Source organism: Lissotriton vulgaris, chromosome 10 (genome assembly GCF_964263255.1).
Source record: "Lissotriton vulgaris chromosome 10, aLisVul1.2, whole genome shotgun sequence".
In the NCBI taxonomy this organism is placed as follows: domain Eukaryota; kingdom Metazoa; phylum Chordata; class Amphibia; order Caudata; family Salamandridae; genus Lissotriton; species Lissotriton vulgaris.
The window spans coordinates 599,519,395-599,537,610 of NC_141698.1; the positions used below are offsets into that span (position 1 = coordinate 599,519,395).

The window sequence follows — 18,216 nt, forward strand, 5'->3', positions numbered from 1 at the left end:
GGAGGAGTGGCGCCGACTCCCGGAGCTGTGACGGCTCCGTCCCCGCGACCTGTCCCTCGACCTCCCGTGGGACCGGGACCGGGACCTCACATGGCGCGGGCCGACTGGCGGATCTCGAGTCGCCTGCGGGACCGCTCCCGCCTGGCCTTCCTCTAGAGGGCCCGACAGTCGGAGCAGGCCTCGTCGTCATGGTCGACGCCCAAACACGTCAGGCACAGGCGGTGCGGGTCCGTAATCGACATGAGGCGTTCGCACTTGTCGCAGTACTTGAAGCCGGGCATCCCTAATGGCACCGTCGGAGTCGTGAAGACTTCGAAATAGATCAAAAGATCCAAAAAGTTAGTCAAAAAATGACTAGGGAACTGCTTTTTCCAGATCTGCGCTGGCTGGCGCGGAAAAAAGAAGAACTGACGTCAGCACGCGGAGGCGGCGTCTAAGTACTCCGACGACGTCATCACGGCGCCCACGACGCCTATGACGGACGCGGAGCCGCAGACGACGCCTACCGACGCGCAAGGGTACTGCTACGCAAAACTTTCCGGATCCAGTCTGACGCCTGGGGATATTCTAAGGTAAGGAATCTATCACTAACGTGTCTCTTTCAGATACGCCTGTACTGCTCACTGAACTGTTTGTCAGAAGAAAAAGAGTCCCAAGGATCGTGCTGTGGCTCAACTGTCCTTAAATCCCTCAAGGCATGAATCATCATTCTCCCCATATAAAGGGCAGGTCCACCGGAGACGCCTAGCATCCCCTCACAACCTGGTTAACGCCTCTTGATGTACCTTCTAGGCAATACACTGGTGCCAATAACTCTGCCCACTCAGTCCATGGTGTACAAACCAGCCCACAAAACAATTCACTGTGCCCGGGTCATCATGTATTATTTGGGCCTACAAGACCAAAACTTAAGGCACAACTGGCAAAATCCATAAAGCATCAGTATACCTGTATTGAAGCTACACAGCGTTCAAAAACCCTATGACTAAACCAGCTGAGGAGAACATTCTCTTCCTGAAGACAATGTTCTATCCCTCTATCCGGAGTGTTTGTTGGAAAGGCATAGAATTCACTGTACTCGATGTCCCTACCACCAAACCTTCAGGCGTAGAATGTCTTGTAAGAAAATCGAGATCTCTGGGGGATGAGCCGATGTCACCTGCCAACAGGTCGAATGACACACCATGAACCAAGTGCCCATAGGGGTGTCTCCAAGAGCCTGATTAAATGGTAAAAGTGTCTCAGAAGATGTTGGATATGGTTGAAGGAGGTTTGCCTCGCTTTACCTAGTAGGCAAATGTAAATGAAGTACAACAGTATTTCCCACAACTAATGCAAAAGAGGCTCCATCTCCCATTGGTGGCCCAGGAGGCAGGTCTACCTCAGTCTCTGGGGATATATCCAGCCCACTGCCATTGAGTAAATCCAGGTATAGCCCATTATTAGTTGGGAGGGGGAGTAGGTTGTCCACTCATCAACAGTGACAAGCAGAACATCTAGCATACCCTCAACCACATCAGAGCCGGCGCCAAATAAGGCTTCTAGCCTCGAACAGAACTGTCATTGGAACATAGGTCGAGGATTAGAGTCTGGTTGCAAACTGACAGGTTGACCTTCTGCAATTTCATATTGCGACACACCATAGGCCAGGAGCATGATCCCTATGGCTGGGGGCCAGAGACTGCCATCAGAATCGGGTCCTTCAGCCAGCACCGTTGGAATCAGAGTCCGCACAGAAGGGAACGGACTAGCAGGGATGATGGGGTTGTAGCGCTATGTCATGTTTTATTTGTAATGCATACATCTCGTCCGTAAGGTTATCCTGGCATGGAAAATAAAGTTAGAACTTGGAAGTTTGAAATTAAGCTAGTTGGAACTGCTAGGTTCTAAGTTTCTTCCTACATTCTGTGAGAGATCTGGAGAGAAATAAGAATTAACATTTGCAGGGGGCCTGGAAATGGCACCCATAGGATCAGTTGGTGTAGAAGTAGGGCCTGCTGGAGGAAGTTCAACTGGAGGCCCTTGTAATTCTCTGAGACCTGAAAATGTGAAACTTAGAGATGAAAGTTCCTTAAGAGCCACAACATGGCCTCCCTGAAGGTTGAAATTTGCTGAGGGTCGACAACAGGTCGCAGGACAGGGGTCGAGCATCACTTTGTCTTCTTTCATTTATTGCTTCTTTGACTTATCGGAAGACTTCGAGAGGGAACAGAACTTTGAGCGAGATAGACTCCACAAACAACCACAGGACTTGGAGTGGGTGAGATATCTGTTTCTACTACAACTTTCAATGTTTGGTAAAAGAGGTTTACCTCACACACCTGGATAACCTTTGTATACATGAGGGTGCATTTATCACATGACTCCAAGTCCTGACTGAAGCCCAAGTTCAAAAGGAACACGTTGTAAGGGTGCATCCTCTGCTACCTAAAGTAAATCCACAGCCTCAATCCTGCAGTTTTCAGAGGAGACACTGTCCCTGGCAACCTGTCTTCGATCATTTAAAAGTCAGAAAATACAAAAAAGTTGAGAGCAAGGCTCCTGATCCACATCAAAGGGAATGGAAATAAATTAAACAACATCAGCTTGCAGGGGTGGCACTTAAATGCAGCTCCCTTCCATCATTTTCAGAGCAGAACCTATTGGTGCACGCAAGTACTACTGAGAAAAAACTCCAGATCCTGTCTGGGGATAGTCTTAAGGTGAAGAATGTGACCAATACTTTTTTCTAATGAACTTTTTCATCGTAACTGAAGAGATTTAAAGTTCAATGTCCTTGGACAAGATTTGCAGAGTCATGACTGGATTCATATTGTTCATTCCCTTATGTATCAACCGTTAGCTGCAGGAACACATTTGTGGATATGGGGATGCTGCACAAAACACGCATGACAAATTTACCCAGTAAAAATACAGGCAGAGCTTGCACTAAGGGTGCATAAGATGGGCAAGGTGATTGGATTTTTTTCCTGAGCACAAGTGAAACCTGGGGTAGGGAAAGTGGCTTTCCTATTGAAATCTTCAATTCTAAGGCGATTAACAAAACATTTGCAGCTTTGTGGGTATCAACAAGCATTTGAGTTCTTACCTTAAACCTAAATATTATCTGCTTAACAACAAGGGTAGCAAGTGCGGAAAGCATACCTAAAACCTACAGCTTAAAGAGGTTGTTTCGGAAGGGGTTACTTCAAATGGAAAAATAAGTTCGAGCCAGATAAAAGGTAAATCTGAAATGTGTTCATAAATGCCCACTTTCTATAGTAATGCCTGAGAAGGGTTGGGGACATTAGCCTGTACACAGTTATAAACAAAAATCGTTGACTTGCTTAGAGCATTGTCCGAAACGGTATGAACAGGGAAATGTTGCAAATATCAGCTTTTTGTGGCTTAGATCATATTGAACGGAGATGAAGTGATTGTCTTGCATTTTGGTAACCAATTCAGTTGGATTTGTGTATACAGAGTAACTGCCACCCACCAAGTGCAGCCAAAGAAATCCTTACCCATGCATATTAGCGTGGCTTTAATATTCTGTACTACCTACTATCAATTAATTCAATAATATCGTAGATCTTACAGCTCAACCAGCATGAAAATAAATATATCACAGTAATCAACACTGACTTTGCCAAGACTTGCATTGATTACAGAACACTACACTTGCTGAGCAGTGTTAGGGTATGCTCCAGTATGTGCAACCAACCCACAACTTTCTATTCTCAGATATTCGATATGTAGCTCAATAATACAAAAAGAACGTTTGAAAGAAACAAAAAACACAATGCTATTTCCATGGCAAACAAGAACCGATTAACTGATCATTCACAAAGCAGTATTTTGACAGAAAAAATACCTGGTTTAGAAAGGCAAAATCGATTTATTCCTTTGGATAGGTTGTAAACCCCAACATTCTCTGGACCATTTCCATCTTGGTAAAATTCCTGATTACAAGAAATACAAAAAATTACATTTGGGAGAAACTAATGCCATCATTCTGTGGTAAAGAACACATGTTCATTTTTGTCAAAAGAAGGAAGTTCAGGTCAACTGACTGATGCACCAGTGTCTTTATAGCAATTAGAAATAATATACAGTGAGTTGTCCCTTTACTCCTCATGATATAAAATCATGTGGTGCCTAACTCCTTACCTGGCATCCTATTTCTAGTTATGAACTGGACACGGAGACTGAGGTCAGCTGCCATTATCGTCAAGACAAGGTGATCAGAGGAAAATTCCCTCCCATAATTCTTTAACACCATCAACGCTTATGGTTTTCCCCCCCTGCGCTGAAATTCTGGAATTCCCACTAATCATGACGTGCTCAGCTCGGCATGAGTGTACGAGAGGTGTACCTCATGACGAGCTGAGCTCGTCATGGGCGTCGAAGGTGTTAAACCAAAACACCATGCAAGAAGAAGACAGCTGTCCTTCATAGCAATTGACAAGATGAGGTCTCCAAACTGACCAAAGAGAAGGTAGACTCAATGGAAAAGACCTCTGATTGGCCCAAGACGGGGAGGGCCATTTTGTCCAACCACCATCACCCTCATGCAACACATCACATCCATCCTGGTCAAGCGAGGGTTCGTTTTTTCTCCAAGTCTTCACCACATGCAACTCCCAAACCTTACCCGAGTGACGGTTGGGTTATTATGACCTCCAACATTCAAACCACACTCCTCATTACTCAAGGGCTGGCAAATGTGTTGGTGACCTTGCACCACTATGTGAACCACCTGCATTGGCCAGTGGCCGTAGAGGTTTGCGCTGGCCCTTACACTCACTACCATACATGCCAACCCTCCCAATTCAGGCAGGAGACTACCAATTTCAAGGCTAGTCTCCCGCCTCCTGATTCCTACATGAAAAACGTAATTCCTCAGTGGGCTTCCGATGGCAAGGGCTGGTCTTGTGTGACCCGGATTAGGCACCGACAGTAACCTGCTCCTGCTTGCAAGTGCACAACAGTTTTGTCATTCTTTATCGGTCATAGAAATTTCTCTGTGCTCCTGACAGGTTTGGAATAAATGTATATTTGAATTTCTGATATCTGATCCTGCAGCAGCACACTTGCATGTCCCATACACGCCGATAGACCCAATGCAGGCCGCAATAGAGGTTAATGGGAGAAATACATTCTCCCGATTATTTTTTAAAAATCTCCCACTTTCTTCTTCCAAAATATTGGCATGTATGCACTACAAGGAAAGAGGGGGAGTCTCCAAGCTGAAGTTAACCACAGGTGCCCCGTATTTACCTATTTAACATGACACCAAGACAACTGCCGCCAGCCCATTCATCCTACTCTTGGATTCTTTTGCAAGAGAAAGAGGTTCAGGCTAGCTGGTTACTGTCTCTATATCCTGATCACTACTGTGAGCATGAAACAGAGGCAAGTGCAAGAGTCATTTGACCCAGTCTTCTAGAGCAGGTGGTAAGATCAAGATTTCCTTCCAGCTAATGGGCAGTGCCAGGGAAATAGAATGTGGTTTATAAATAGACCAAGGGCTTACACAGTCCACCTGTCAGCTGCCAGAGTATTCCTCCTCTCACAAACCTATGTGGGAGTAGGAGGACTGCTGTCCCGTTTGCATCTACGAACATGACATTAGGCCAGGTGTTAGATGTACCTGTCCACTAGAGCTACTGATAAGCAGAAAGGCTCCCCTGCCAGCCTCTGAGCAAAGGAAGGCCTGTGAGAGCAGTAAGCTACTGACACCTCTCCCTGGCCTTTGGCACGGCCAGGGATTAAGAATGGAGTCTGTCAGACAAAAAGAGTCAGTGATTCATTCGACCTTTCCCAGCCTTTGGGAAAGATGGGGTTGGGGAGGGGCATTTCTTTTTAAGTATAACATATGTCAATAGGTGTAGGTCAACCACTGCAAACTCTTTTTAAAAACAACTGTTTGGTTTGGCGTGCTCTCTACAAAGAGCACTGGAGAATTAAACTATTTAAAAACTCTGGTTAGTTTAGTCTCTTTTTGCAATCAAGAGGAGAGATTTGTAATTGATACAAATAGGAAAAACATGCAACATATCAGACTACAGGGCCCGAACTCCATCCCCCATTCAGTCTGCATTTTCTTTCTACTGAATCAGAGGAGCCGGAGTTAGGATGCGGTAGGACCTAGGACAACTGTCCATGGAACTGAAATACAATTTTGCAGGCTTTGATGCTTGAGTTTTCCTCCTTGATGGCTATACCCATCCACAGACGTCCGGCCAAGTGTGTGGCATCTAAGATTCTGTGCAACTTGAAGCCTGTCTGATCAATTTATGGGTAAAAGTTTAGTTAAATGAATGAGACAGTGCAGACATATAAAGATATTTAATATCAACAACTGGCAACTAACTAAGTCTCAGTCACATAGTTTCAGCGTTTATGTCAAAGTACATAAGCCACAAACGGAAGCTTCTGGAAAATATTTATGATTGTGCTGTGAACTAGTAGAAGGGTCTTGCAAAGGTAATGCTGGATCCTACAACTGGATTTTGGGAAACCCTAGATTTCACACTCAATTGAGAACATTGAAGTGTATCCAGTACAATGACCATTCACATAAAGCCAGAATCCACTATCCGGAACTGATGCCAGGCTGCGAGTCGGAAAGTCACCTTTTTAAAACAGATCAATATAACAAATTACAAATCCAGGAGAGTCCTTAATCCATGTCTCTTTCAGGATTATGAAATTATAAACATAATCCCCGGTTGATGTGGAAAATCTAGAAAACAGCTTTATAGCCTGCCATAGTGGGTTATACGGACTATTAAAGGCCCCCTCCAGCATAATAGGCCCCACCCAAAGGCGAACTGAAGTAAGCCCCTGGTACTTCCTGCACTCAGCCCAACTGCGTTTCCTTGTTCAGTAGAGTCAGGGATGCCCAGAAGCCTAGAGAATGCCCCCTCCCCACTTCTGAGGCTCCACGGACACTGAGCTACAGGAGAAGGAAGGCGAGAAGGCTTCTGTGTGCCCTAGTCCACAGACTCTGAGCTCTCTTTTCCCAGCTCAATTTGCTTATCCTGGGGAGGTAAAGATTGCTGATTAACACATTGTCCTATTGAAACTAGTGGGATAGACCAGCATTATTAAGATGCTGCTTCACCGCTGTCTACATCGGAGCTTTCAACATTCCAATAATCTAATGTGTATTTAATTTAAGAGAAAATATACAGGAAATTGAGGGACTCTGAAAATTGTAGAACACTTTGTGTGACAAGCTTCCTGAAGATGAGGACATTTAGAGACTGGTGACATTTGATAAGTGATTGTTGGAATTTAGAGGACTTTGGCATGTATTTAAATATTTTTCTTCCAAAGGGAGGAGCGCTCAATGAGACGAGAGATTCCTCTAACACTCGAGGAGTGAGCCTGGTGATTACTACTAGGCTGCTCCGGCCACTAGCACAATAATTTTTCCTTGCACCTGAGGCGGAAGCCGGGTGGTAGTCAGCTTGTATTTTTAAACGTTGTGTAATTAATTTTCATTTGCGGCGAATTTCTGACATTCTGTCATTTTAAAATTACTCTCCCCACTGCTTGAAAACATTGATTGCACCCCCTCCGAACTCACAAACGACTAGGTATTGTGGCCGGTAATCGCGGGACCAGACCCCTGAAAACTCTGGTGGGGAACTACAAGTCCCAGCGCCCTTGCTGTAGAAGGGACTACAAAGGGAGGAGCGCTCAATGAGACGCGAGATTCCACTAACACTCGAGGCGGAAGCCTGGTGATTACTACTAGGCTGCTCCGGCCACTAGCACAATAATTTTTCCTTGCACCTGAGGCGGAAGCCGGGTGGTAGTCAGCTTGTATTTTTAAACGTTGTGTAATTAATTTTCATTTGCGGCGAATTTCTGACATTCTGTCATTTTAAAATTACTATCCCCACTGCTTGAAAACATTGATTGCACCCCCTCCGAGCTCACAAACGACTAGGTATTGTGGCCGGTAATCGCGGGACCAGACCCCTGAAAACTCCGGTGGGGAACTACAAGTCAAAGCGCCCTTGCTGTAGAAGGGACTACAAATACAGATGGCCACTGCTTCGCGCAGTGAACGCGAGCAGCGGGCGCGCCATTGTCGCGCCGGAGTCGAGCCTGAGTTTAGCCCGTCTGCGCTCGTCCACGCCGAGGACGGGCCTAGGGCCACCCACTATACTCAGGTGACTCCTTTATCCAGAAACGCTATTCTAGCTTTAAATAATACCTGTTCCCATTACCATCATGCCCTCGAAGTAGACAAGTGGGCAGGTCCCATTTGTTGTGCTATCTGTAGACATACACTGAAACCCTATCACCCTACTGTAAATCAACCCACTCCTAACTTTCTGAAGGGTGGTCTGATTAATGCACGCTCAATGTGCAAAAATTCACTTCATACATTTGATTTAATTAGCGAAAACGATTTAGATTTTTTATTTATAACAGAAACCTTGCTTCTCAACTGCTCCAACCCACGCTCCCTGTCCTGGGTATCGTAGTGCTTTGCCTGCATGGCTTTGAAGGAATTGGTGCCTGCTATTGCTCACTGCTGCCAAGTATTGATCTGTACTTTGCTCGCATTTTTATTTGTGCTAGTTTATGCATTGCTCGCATTTACATCTGTGCCTGATTAGTATCGTGACGCTCGCATTGCCTAATTTAAATAGATAGTTGCTGCCTGATTGTGCCGGTGCCACTGCCCATAGCGATATTCAACTTTGTGCCTCAATCTGTTTCGGTTTTACTTTTGCTGCCATTTTGTTGTTGTTGTGCCTCGTAGCCCGTCTCTCCACCACGCTCCCGCCTCCCAGCTGCTCCTCCCTCCCTCCCTTTTGGTCGAACCGCCGGTTGGGCTTAGGCTGGGTTCCCTTTCTCTTTTCCTATTTCTTTTATTTCTTTCTCACAGGGTAAAATTGGTGACAAGCAGGTGCCCGAGGGGTGGGGGGGGGGTTGATCCTTCTCAACCACCTACAGTTCAATAAGGTGGGGAGGGGGTTCCATAGCCGATGTGGGGATCCTTTTGCCAGGGAGGGGATGGTTTGGGGTGGGGGAGGTGCTCTTCACTAAGGTGCGGGCATGAGAATATTTGCAGATGGGGGTTTGAGGAAGAGAAAATTTGTCATTTTAATCAGAGAATGTATTAGATGTTTATGGATGGCATGGCTTTTAGGGCAGGATGGGATGGTGACAACCTGGATCAGTATAACAATGATTAGATTAAAATGCATTTGTTGGAACTTATCGGGCCTAAACTCTCTTAATAAACAGAATCTGGTACAGGAGGAAATTAAGATCTATAACCCACATATAGTTGCGTTAACTGAAATACATTTGGCTTATAAGGATAGACATCTATATAAACAGCAGGGCTACAATCTATTGACGACTACATCACAGACTGTCTCTATTCGAGGGGTAGCTATACTGGCAGTTCAGAGTTTGAAGTAGAAGGTAGTAACAGCTGTATCTTATGGGGCAGATGTATATTTTTGGGGTCCTGGGTTCAACGTGGGATCCAGGTCCAGTTCTTCTTCCCCAGGCTACAGGGCAGCAGACAACAGGTCAGCACATCATGGCAGCAGCTTCTTCATAGTAGCAGTCCAGCAAAGTGTCAGTCCTTTTAGCAGCACAGCAGTCCTTCTTCCTAGCAGAGTATCCGCAGGTCCAGATGTGCACTGAGTTGGTGAGGTCAGAGTTCCATAACTTCTACCCTGTTGTGCCTTTGAAGTGGGGGAGACTTCAAGAAGTGGCCTTTGAAAGTGCAGAGTCCTTGTCCTTCCTGCCCTGGCTCCAGACTCACTACAGGAGGGTATGTAGTCCCTTGTGTGGTGACAGGATACATCCTATTCAGGTGTATGTGTTAGCTCCTCCCTCTCCTCCTGCCCAGGATGGCACATCAGGAAGTGGATGGCCCATCAGTCACACCTAAGCTCCCTTTGTGTTGCTGTCTGAAGGGAATGCACAAAGCCCAGCTGTCACTCACACCAGATGTGTATTCAGAAACAGGCAGAAGGCACAGAATTATGTAAAGTAAGAAAATGCCAACTTTACCACCAGTTGTGATTTTAAATTGTGAGTTCAGGCACACCAAATTTGGGGGTCCCATCTCTTCCCAACTGGAAATTACACTTATAAGATGTGATAAGGTAACCCCAATGTAGAGATAGGCCTTGCGGTTGTGAAAAACAGATGTAAGTGTTTTTCACTACGTGGACATGTAAACTTAAAAGTACATGTCCTACTTTTTAAATACACTGCACCCTGCCCTTGGGGCAGTCCAGGGCTTACCTTAGGGATGACATATGTATTAAGAAAGAAGATTTGGGCCTGGCAAGAGGGTTAACTTGCCAGGTTGACATGGCAGTTCAAAACTGCACACACAGGCTATGCAGTGGCATGCCCGAGGCATGTTGTTTAAAGCGCTACTTAAGTAGGTGGCACAATCAGTGCTTTGGGCTCAGTAGTAGCATTCAATTTACAGGTCCTGGGCACATGTAGTGCGCTGTACTAGGGACTTAAGTAAAATAAATATGCCAATTGCGGATAAGACAATATTACCGAGTTTAGAGTAGAGAGCACATACACTTTAGCACTGGTTAGTAGTGGTAAAGTGCCCAGAGTCTTAAAGCCAACAAAATCTAATTCAGCAAAACATAGGAGGAGGAAGGGAAAAATTATGTAGGTGACCTTACAGAAAGGGCCAGGTCCAACATACATTGTGTACCATTAGCCCTCCAACATTGCCCCCTTCTCTCAGTCTTAGCTGCTCAATGTGTATCTGCTAAAGGAGTTGGTAATGGGATGCTGCCTTTTAAGACCCCTGAGACCAGGAGAAGTAAGGGCAGTGGTAGGTGTACGGGAATTAACTGCTACAATTAGCTACCCCTAAATAGCACCCACAGAAACACCAGAAAATACAAAGCCAAGCACCTGCCATGATTGTCACCTTACAATGAAAAAACATCCCTCTGGCAACAAAAGGACTACAGTGGCTCTCCAACAAGCAACATACAGAAGGCAGAGTGCATCATGTAGAGCATAACACAGTGTACGTATCAGCGCCTACTTACCTCCTCGGAATATTCTATCTCCATCAGCTGCTTACATCTTTCCCATTTATCAATATCTTTATAAGCCAAGTTCAAGTGGTAGATGCCTTACACGTGTTTTTTTTAATTTCTCAGTGAAAAAACTTTCCTCGAGAAGAAAAACAAAGCTAAAAACCTATCCGCTCCAGGCAGCGTTTTGGCAAGAACCACCTCCCATCCACTAAAATTATGTGATCCTGGGGCGGCAAAGTTACCTGAACAATTATGGATTTTCCACATATTCGGCCATCTGCTGCTTAAACTGTAGATTTTGACATAACATTTGTTTGTACCTTAATTAGGTAAAAAGTTGCTAAAACATATGCTCACACGTGTTCCCACGCAGTATAAAGCCCTTCGCAAAGGTTGACTGCCTCATATTTCAGTTGTTTATTGCTGTATTTGGTATTTAACTGGCAGTACTAATGATGTGTAATTTTGGCCAGATCGTGTAATTATGCGTAAAATGACACATTAATGAAGCAATTCTATTGCAAAATGTGCAGCATCACGGAGCATAATTTACCTTTTCCTGGCTCATAATTTAGTCAATCCTGTCTTATAATTTGGTCCTGCCCTTCCGCATAATTCCAGTGGTCCTGATCAAAGTCTTAACAAGCGATGTGAATTCTTGCCTATCCCTCACTGCTCATTTCAAGCAAGTGCAACGCCTCGATGTGACCACAAGATGGCGTAAGCGTTCCACAATAAAACAACTATATAAGCTTTCATGAAGTTGATCAAACCATACACCATACTAGGTAATGTACTGTATACAATGTTTTTTTAAGGAGACGAGAGGCGCATTCATACGTACCAGAGTGATTGCATGTGAAAGGGAACACCTCAGCATGTAGCCAGTTTGCCTTAATTCTACGCCAGACACGTCGTCGTCCAACACTTCCAGTTCCAGAGACTTATTCTTCCAGCACCAATCTTCGTGTACGATACTAACTGAAACAAGAAAAAAAAATATGTTTACAATCCCTTACTGTCCCACATTATACCACACTGTTTTTTCTGCGAGGCACGTAGATCAATTTGTTCAGCAAAATCACCAAAGGCACACAGTTATCTAGAGTCATCATTTAGCCAAGCCATCGGCTTCTGATTTTTTTTTACCATCACATTAAAATGTGGTTAACATTAACGAGTAAGTGGTGGTGATTCCCTGGAGAACCACGCTCCAATAAACAGCTTTACTGGGACTCAATGCTAACCAAGATCCGCGATGGACAATAATCTTCGCTGTGATTTCATCTTGCTGCATCCGGGACATCTGCATACATACTGTGTCCAGCATGTAAATGTATCTATAGTAGCAGGCAGTAGCCCAGTAATAAAAGAGTATGCCTATTAAGTATGACTGTTGCATGTTCTTCAGAGTACATTTGCAGATTCCCATCAGTATAATGTCAGTTCATTTTTGCATGTATCACTTAGTCAACATTTACACATGCAAAAACCTATTGATTGCAGTAGCGTGTAATTTGCATTTTTTTCTCCGATGGGAAAATGTTTCTACTGTCGGGGGAATACCCCCCCCCCCCTAGGGTGACCAACCGTCCGTAAATTTCACGGACAGTCCGTAATTTCGGCCGTCTGTCCGTTGTCCGTGAAGGATTCTTTAACGGACGTCATTTGTCCGTAATTTTAACCCCAGGCACCGGCCGCACTACCCTTCAGCCCGCACAGCTTCCACCCTCCTCCCTTCTTGACTCTGTTCCAAAGCTCAGAGTCTCAGACACCAGCATTATTGGCGAGACACAGCGGGATGGCAACCCTCACACCTTGAGCCCTTGATGACCCGTTAAGAGGTGCTTTAAGGTGCCTGAGAGGGAGGGGCGGCAGCTTCAGGAGCAGGGACATCTATTCAGATGCAAACAGCCCTGAATGCGCCATGTCTCTGCGATTTAGGAGGGCTTCACACATTTCCTTTCAGCCCAGGGCCCCAAACATCCTAGAACCGGCCCTGATTACACGGCGGCGCAGCACTGGTTCTATTCACAGAGCTTAAATATTGTCACTACATTGTGAACAAACCTCGGTTCTTCAAACATGCAGTCTTAATTTAATAAAATAAAGACATGGCACAATCGCACCCTCACAGATTAACAAAGTATGGAGGACAATCAGTCTCCTGGAGTATCTCCTGTAAGTACTGTACATCACAGTGGGGGATGGCAAAACTAAAATTTTGGAAAGAGCCTGATTTCTCGTTGTCTTGACCAGGAGGGGGTGAGGAGCCCTCCCCCACCCTGAAAGAGACCAAGATTATACTAGAATACTGCATGCCCACCTCTGTGCCCATCCTGGTGGATCATGTTCCCCCTCCAGCGATGGCTCCCCCCCCTTGCCTGTGATGGCTCCTGCACCCCCCCCCCCCCCCCACCCCCCGTGGTGGAGCCTGTCCCTGCCCTGGGTGGCTGCTATCCCAGTCCTGGAATGGCTCATGCAGCGCAGGTGAAGTTCTTGATGGGCATCTTGTAAAAAAGGCTCAGCTCAAAATTAATATGAATAGGTGGGCGAGTGAGTAAGTGAAGGGATGGGTGAATGGCTGGATGAATTAGTGAAAGGGTGAATGGATGAAAGAAAGATTGAATAGATGGATAATGAGAGAGGATGGATGAATTGATGAGTGAGTGGAAGGATGGAAGAGTGAAAAGGGAAATGGCTGGATGTATAGGTGGAAGTGTAGCTGGATGGGTAAAAGGGTGGGTGGGTGAGTGAAAGCATGGATGAGTGAAAAGGTGGATGATGAGTGAGTGGGTGGATGGATGAGTGACATGATGGATGGGTTGATGAATTGATAAATGCAAGGGTGAAGGGATGGACGAATGAGTGAAAGGGTGGATGCAAGGATGGATGAGTGAGTGAAAGGGAAGGTAGATAGACAAAAGGATAAATAGATAAGTGAAGGAGTGAAAGGATAAATGGATGAGAGAAAGGATGGATGAGTGATAGGGTCAATGGATGGATTCATGAGTGGATTAGTAGATGGATGAGTGGGTGGATGGATGGAAGGAAGGATGGCTAAGTGAAAGGGTTGATGGAGAGAGAAAGGATGGATGACTAAAAGGGTGAATGGGTGAAGGGTGAGTGGATGGATGAGTAAGCGAAAGGATGGCTGGATGGGTGAAAGGGTAAATGGCTGGATGGATGAGTGAGTGAATGGATGGATGGGTGGAAGAGTGGATGGATGAGTGTACAGATGGAGAGGGTGAAAGCGTGGATGGATGGATAATGGATGGATGAGTGAAAGGGTGGACGGAGGGATGGGTGAGTGAAATGATAGATGGAAGGATGCATGGTGGATAGATTTGCAAATTGTTGAATATGTTTGAATACGGCTGGGCATACTTATATACAATTGCGCGACCTCTGATGTGTCTGAAAAACGTATCCAATTGTCCTGAAGTTTTGTCCTGAATTTTGACCTCCTGTCCTGAATTTGTGTCCTGAATTTCGACCCTTTGTCCTGAATTTTTATACTCACTGTCCTGAATTTGCACCAATGCCAGTTGGTCACCCTACCCCCCCCCCACCCCCTACCCTCGTCACACCAGTTTTAAGGATGTTACCTTCTTATTTTCCCCATTGTAACCTGTATACCCCTGCTCCTGATGAAAGGCGCAAATCTCTGACCATTTCTTAGGTGTGAAAAAGCCATAGAAACGTTTATGAATCCCTTTAAACAAGTACATTGATTTACCCACTGTGAGCCATGGAAGATCTCAGCACCTGCTTGGCCGTTCGGCTTCTCCGTGAGTGACAAGGAGCTGCGTACGCCCCTCCCCCCCGCTCCCCAAGAGCCCCGCCTCCCCCCCCCCCCCCCCCCCCCGCCCTCCCGCCCTGAGACCCTACCTACCGGGTGAGTAGTTGCTCTTAACAAAAGCCTGATTGATTGATGATGTTCCCTAACTTTCCATGACGACCAAACCCAGAACGCCCACCATCCGCCCCGCCCCATACACCGTGCACTAGAAATTGTTAGAATAAAGAAAAACTAAAGATCAAACTGTTTACCTATATTTCTATATGATTTGTGTCTTGGAAATAAATATTTTCTTCTACTTCTGTAATTACTAATACTGTGTTAGAATACGACTTATAATTGTAAATTCACGTTTTGTGAATCGAATACTTTACACTTCTTAGAAGTATGTCAGTAGGTTTGATGGTGGAACCAATAGGAGCTATTGTGACTGTTAGGAGCGTTGTTTTCATGGGTAAAGTAATTGTTAATTGCAATCTTTGTGGCACTAAAGAGTCTCTCTCATTGTAACTTTGCTGCACTGTATTAATCCTTAATTTGACCTTTGTACTGCAGTAATAAATGTGTGAATTCGTGTTTATAATCAGAATTGCACTAAAAAGCAGGATATTAGCCCACATTTATTTTCATTGCCAATTAATTTATTTATGCCATAGCAATGATTATACACGCGGCAATGGTATCAAACCAATTTTTCACATGGTAAATTCTTTAAAAAAAAAAAAAAAGTCCGGTTTAATTCATGCCTAGGGGCAGGGCCTACCTGAATAGTCTGAAGAAATATGTTGCCTCGAAAACATTGGTTGGAATGCAAATGGCACTCATTTCGATATACATTTAAATTGATTATTAGTTCTATTTTTCATTGCTTCAATAGTTGTGCTCAATCCAAACTCCCCAATACTATTAATCTGATCCTTACCATAATTAACCTCACAAGTCCTACCCTTAACCCTAACTGTAACTCTAAACTTAAACTCCACACTAACCAACATCTTAACACCCTCTATGTTTTAACACACTCCACTTTTTGGTATGTTTTCTCAATTACAGTATTTCAAATTTTTGGATGATCACCATCTCATCCAACCCACAGTATTAAAGCTAATGTCCTATCAAGAGGGGTACCTGCTGTACATCTTAACTGAAGCTCTGAAGATCATTATTTACTGTAGATTTATACACGTTTATTACAATAATACGAAAGTCTGTCAGGCATATCTACTTTTAAAACTTTGTCAATTTTAGGGTATGTTTTTAGTACAGGTCATGGATTGCCAGGGCGATAGGAATTCTGAGATTTAGCGTTTTTGTATTTAGTACGAAGGAATGTACTATTTTACGGGAAGTACAAATGCCATGTTTTTAATATGATCTTGTTCAAGTTTTAACAGTAATTTTATGTATAGGGTATACTTTTAAGGTTGTAATTAACCAAATAAAGTTTTCTTACTGACTGACAAAACTTTGTCAATTTTAGGGTATGTTTTTAGTACAGGTCATGGATTGCCAGGGCGATAGGAATTCTGAGATTTAGCGTTTTCCACATAATTAAGGATTTCCAGCACTTGCACCTTAATCCACATGCACCAGGCAAGGCAGCAGGAGGACCAGACGGGGTGTCAGTGGGGATTTTTAAACACAATTTATAACTCTGGGGCCTCCTGCTCACAAATGTTTTTAGGTCTATAATAGTTGTGGGGGGGGGGGGGCAATTGAGTCATTGAGGTAGTCAGTCAGAGTCCCCATATATACAAAAAGGTTATAAGAACATCCCTTTCAACTAACGCCCGATTGCACTGCTTGACTCCTCGGAAAAAATCCTTGGTAGGGTCATCTTAGGGAAAGTAGAAGCTTGGGCGAGTATAAACTCCTTTTTTTAACCAATGTGCAATATGGGTTCTGCCCAGGAATGGGCGCTACAGAGCAATCAAGCTTTAAATCTCTCCCTAATCCTGGGTAAATATCTGAAGGCCAGGAGAGGGGCCACAAATATTGCCTTTATGGACCTCTCCTGTGCCTTTGACTTAGTGGATAGAAACAAACTGTGGGACATTATGGGACTTGCAGGAGTGGATTTATCTTTGTTGCATGTGCTAAACGTCTTCACCAAGATACAAACATGAAAGTTGGCCATTCCCAATCAGACAAATAAACTCCCCCTATCCAAGTTACCCGTGCGATGAGTCAAGGCTGCATCCTGGCACCTTTTTGATTTCTTTTTACATTAATGCCCTTGACTCTTTTTTAACAAACCCCGATGTCCCAAAACTGGTTCATGTCTAGTCCCTGTTTTACTATACAAGGATGATGCCGTCCTCCTGGCCCACACTGAAAATGGTCTGCAAGCTCTTTTAGATGAGTTTTATAGTTTTAAGCAGGGGCTAAAACTCAATGTTAAGAATGAAAAATCCTGCATTTTAACATGCGGGTCAGAGACCAGCCCGTTCAAAGACTTTTTTTGTGGCCATACACCGATAAAACATAAGGGACTTTGGATATCTGGGAATTCTATTCAGCGCCAATTTGAAATGGGACCATTTGATTCTTCAAAAAACCCAGTGGATGGAGGTGACTTTATTATAGGACACAAACCCCTCAAAGAATTGACAATTTTATACAGAAGTAAATACCGATCAATGGGTCCAAAATTGCGAGAGTTTGGGGACATACACCTGTAAAGACCCTCCAGCAAGCAGAAAACTAGTTCTTAACAAGGCTTTTAGGACTTCCTAGATCCACATCCAGTTTTATCATTCACAATAAAATGGGCCTAGATTTTATAGAAGATATAGTGGGCTTGGCACCCATTCTTGCTGTTGGTTAAAATCTATTGTACTCCGGAGTTAAGTTTCACGCTGGGAATAGTAAAGGATTGTCTGAAACAGTCTTATATGCTAAGCATCCCATGGATCAAGTATTAAAAAAAAAACACTTTATGTCCTAGGATTACGTAGTGTCTTTGAGAACACTAGCAAGATTGGTTCACACAAGAAGGTCTTGGTAAAGGAAACATACCATGGCCATAGAGATAAGTTGAGACTTGCGAAAGTTCTAGACATGATAAATGTCCACTTGTACATCCCTTTGTCAAACTGCGAAGGCATGGAGGCATGGAGCCCTATCTATCATAGATAAAGGCACCAGAACACAGATTTTATTTAACACTCCTTTGAATAAATATGAATTAATTCCTGGTGGCTTTCCCCTGTACTGGGATGTGGATTGCTTCACACCCCGACTGCCCATGTGATACAGTGTCCATACAGTCCAATAAACACTGTTATTCTGCACTTTAGATACTGGCTTTTGAACCCAGTTTTTTACGCCCAATTTTAGCTGGGAATGGTTTTAACCTCTTCGATG

At 44.3% G+C, this 18,216-nt stretch overlaps 1 protein-coding gene across 1 annotated transcript in view; it reads right to left on the reverse strand.

The window, feature by feature from the left end:
- Positions 1–18,216, reverse strand: part of LOC147688566 (BOS complex subunit NOMO1-like) — a 301,458-nt gene that overhangs the window by 172,349 nt on the left and 110,893 nt on the right. Inside the window, exons 15-16 of the mRNA XM_086941434.1 lie at positions 11,893–12,029; positions 3,854–3,941 (exon numbers count right to left, since the gene is read on the reverse strand). Coding sequence (XP_086797560.1) covers positions 3,854–3,941; positions 11,893–12,029 — 225 coding nt within the window. The remainder of the gene's footprint in view (positions 1–3,853; positions 3,942–11,892; positions 12,030–18,216) is intronic.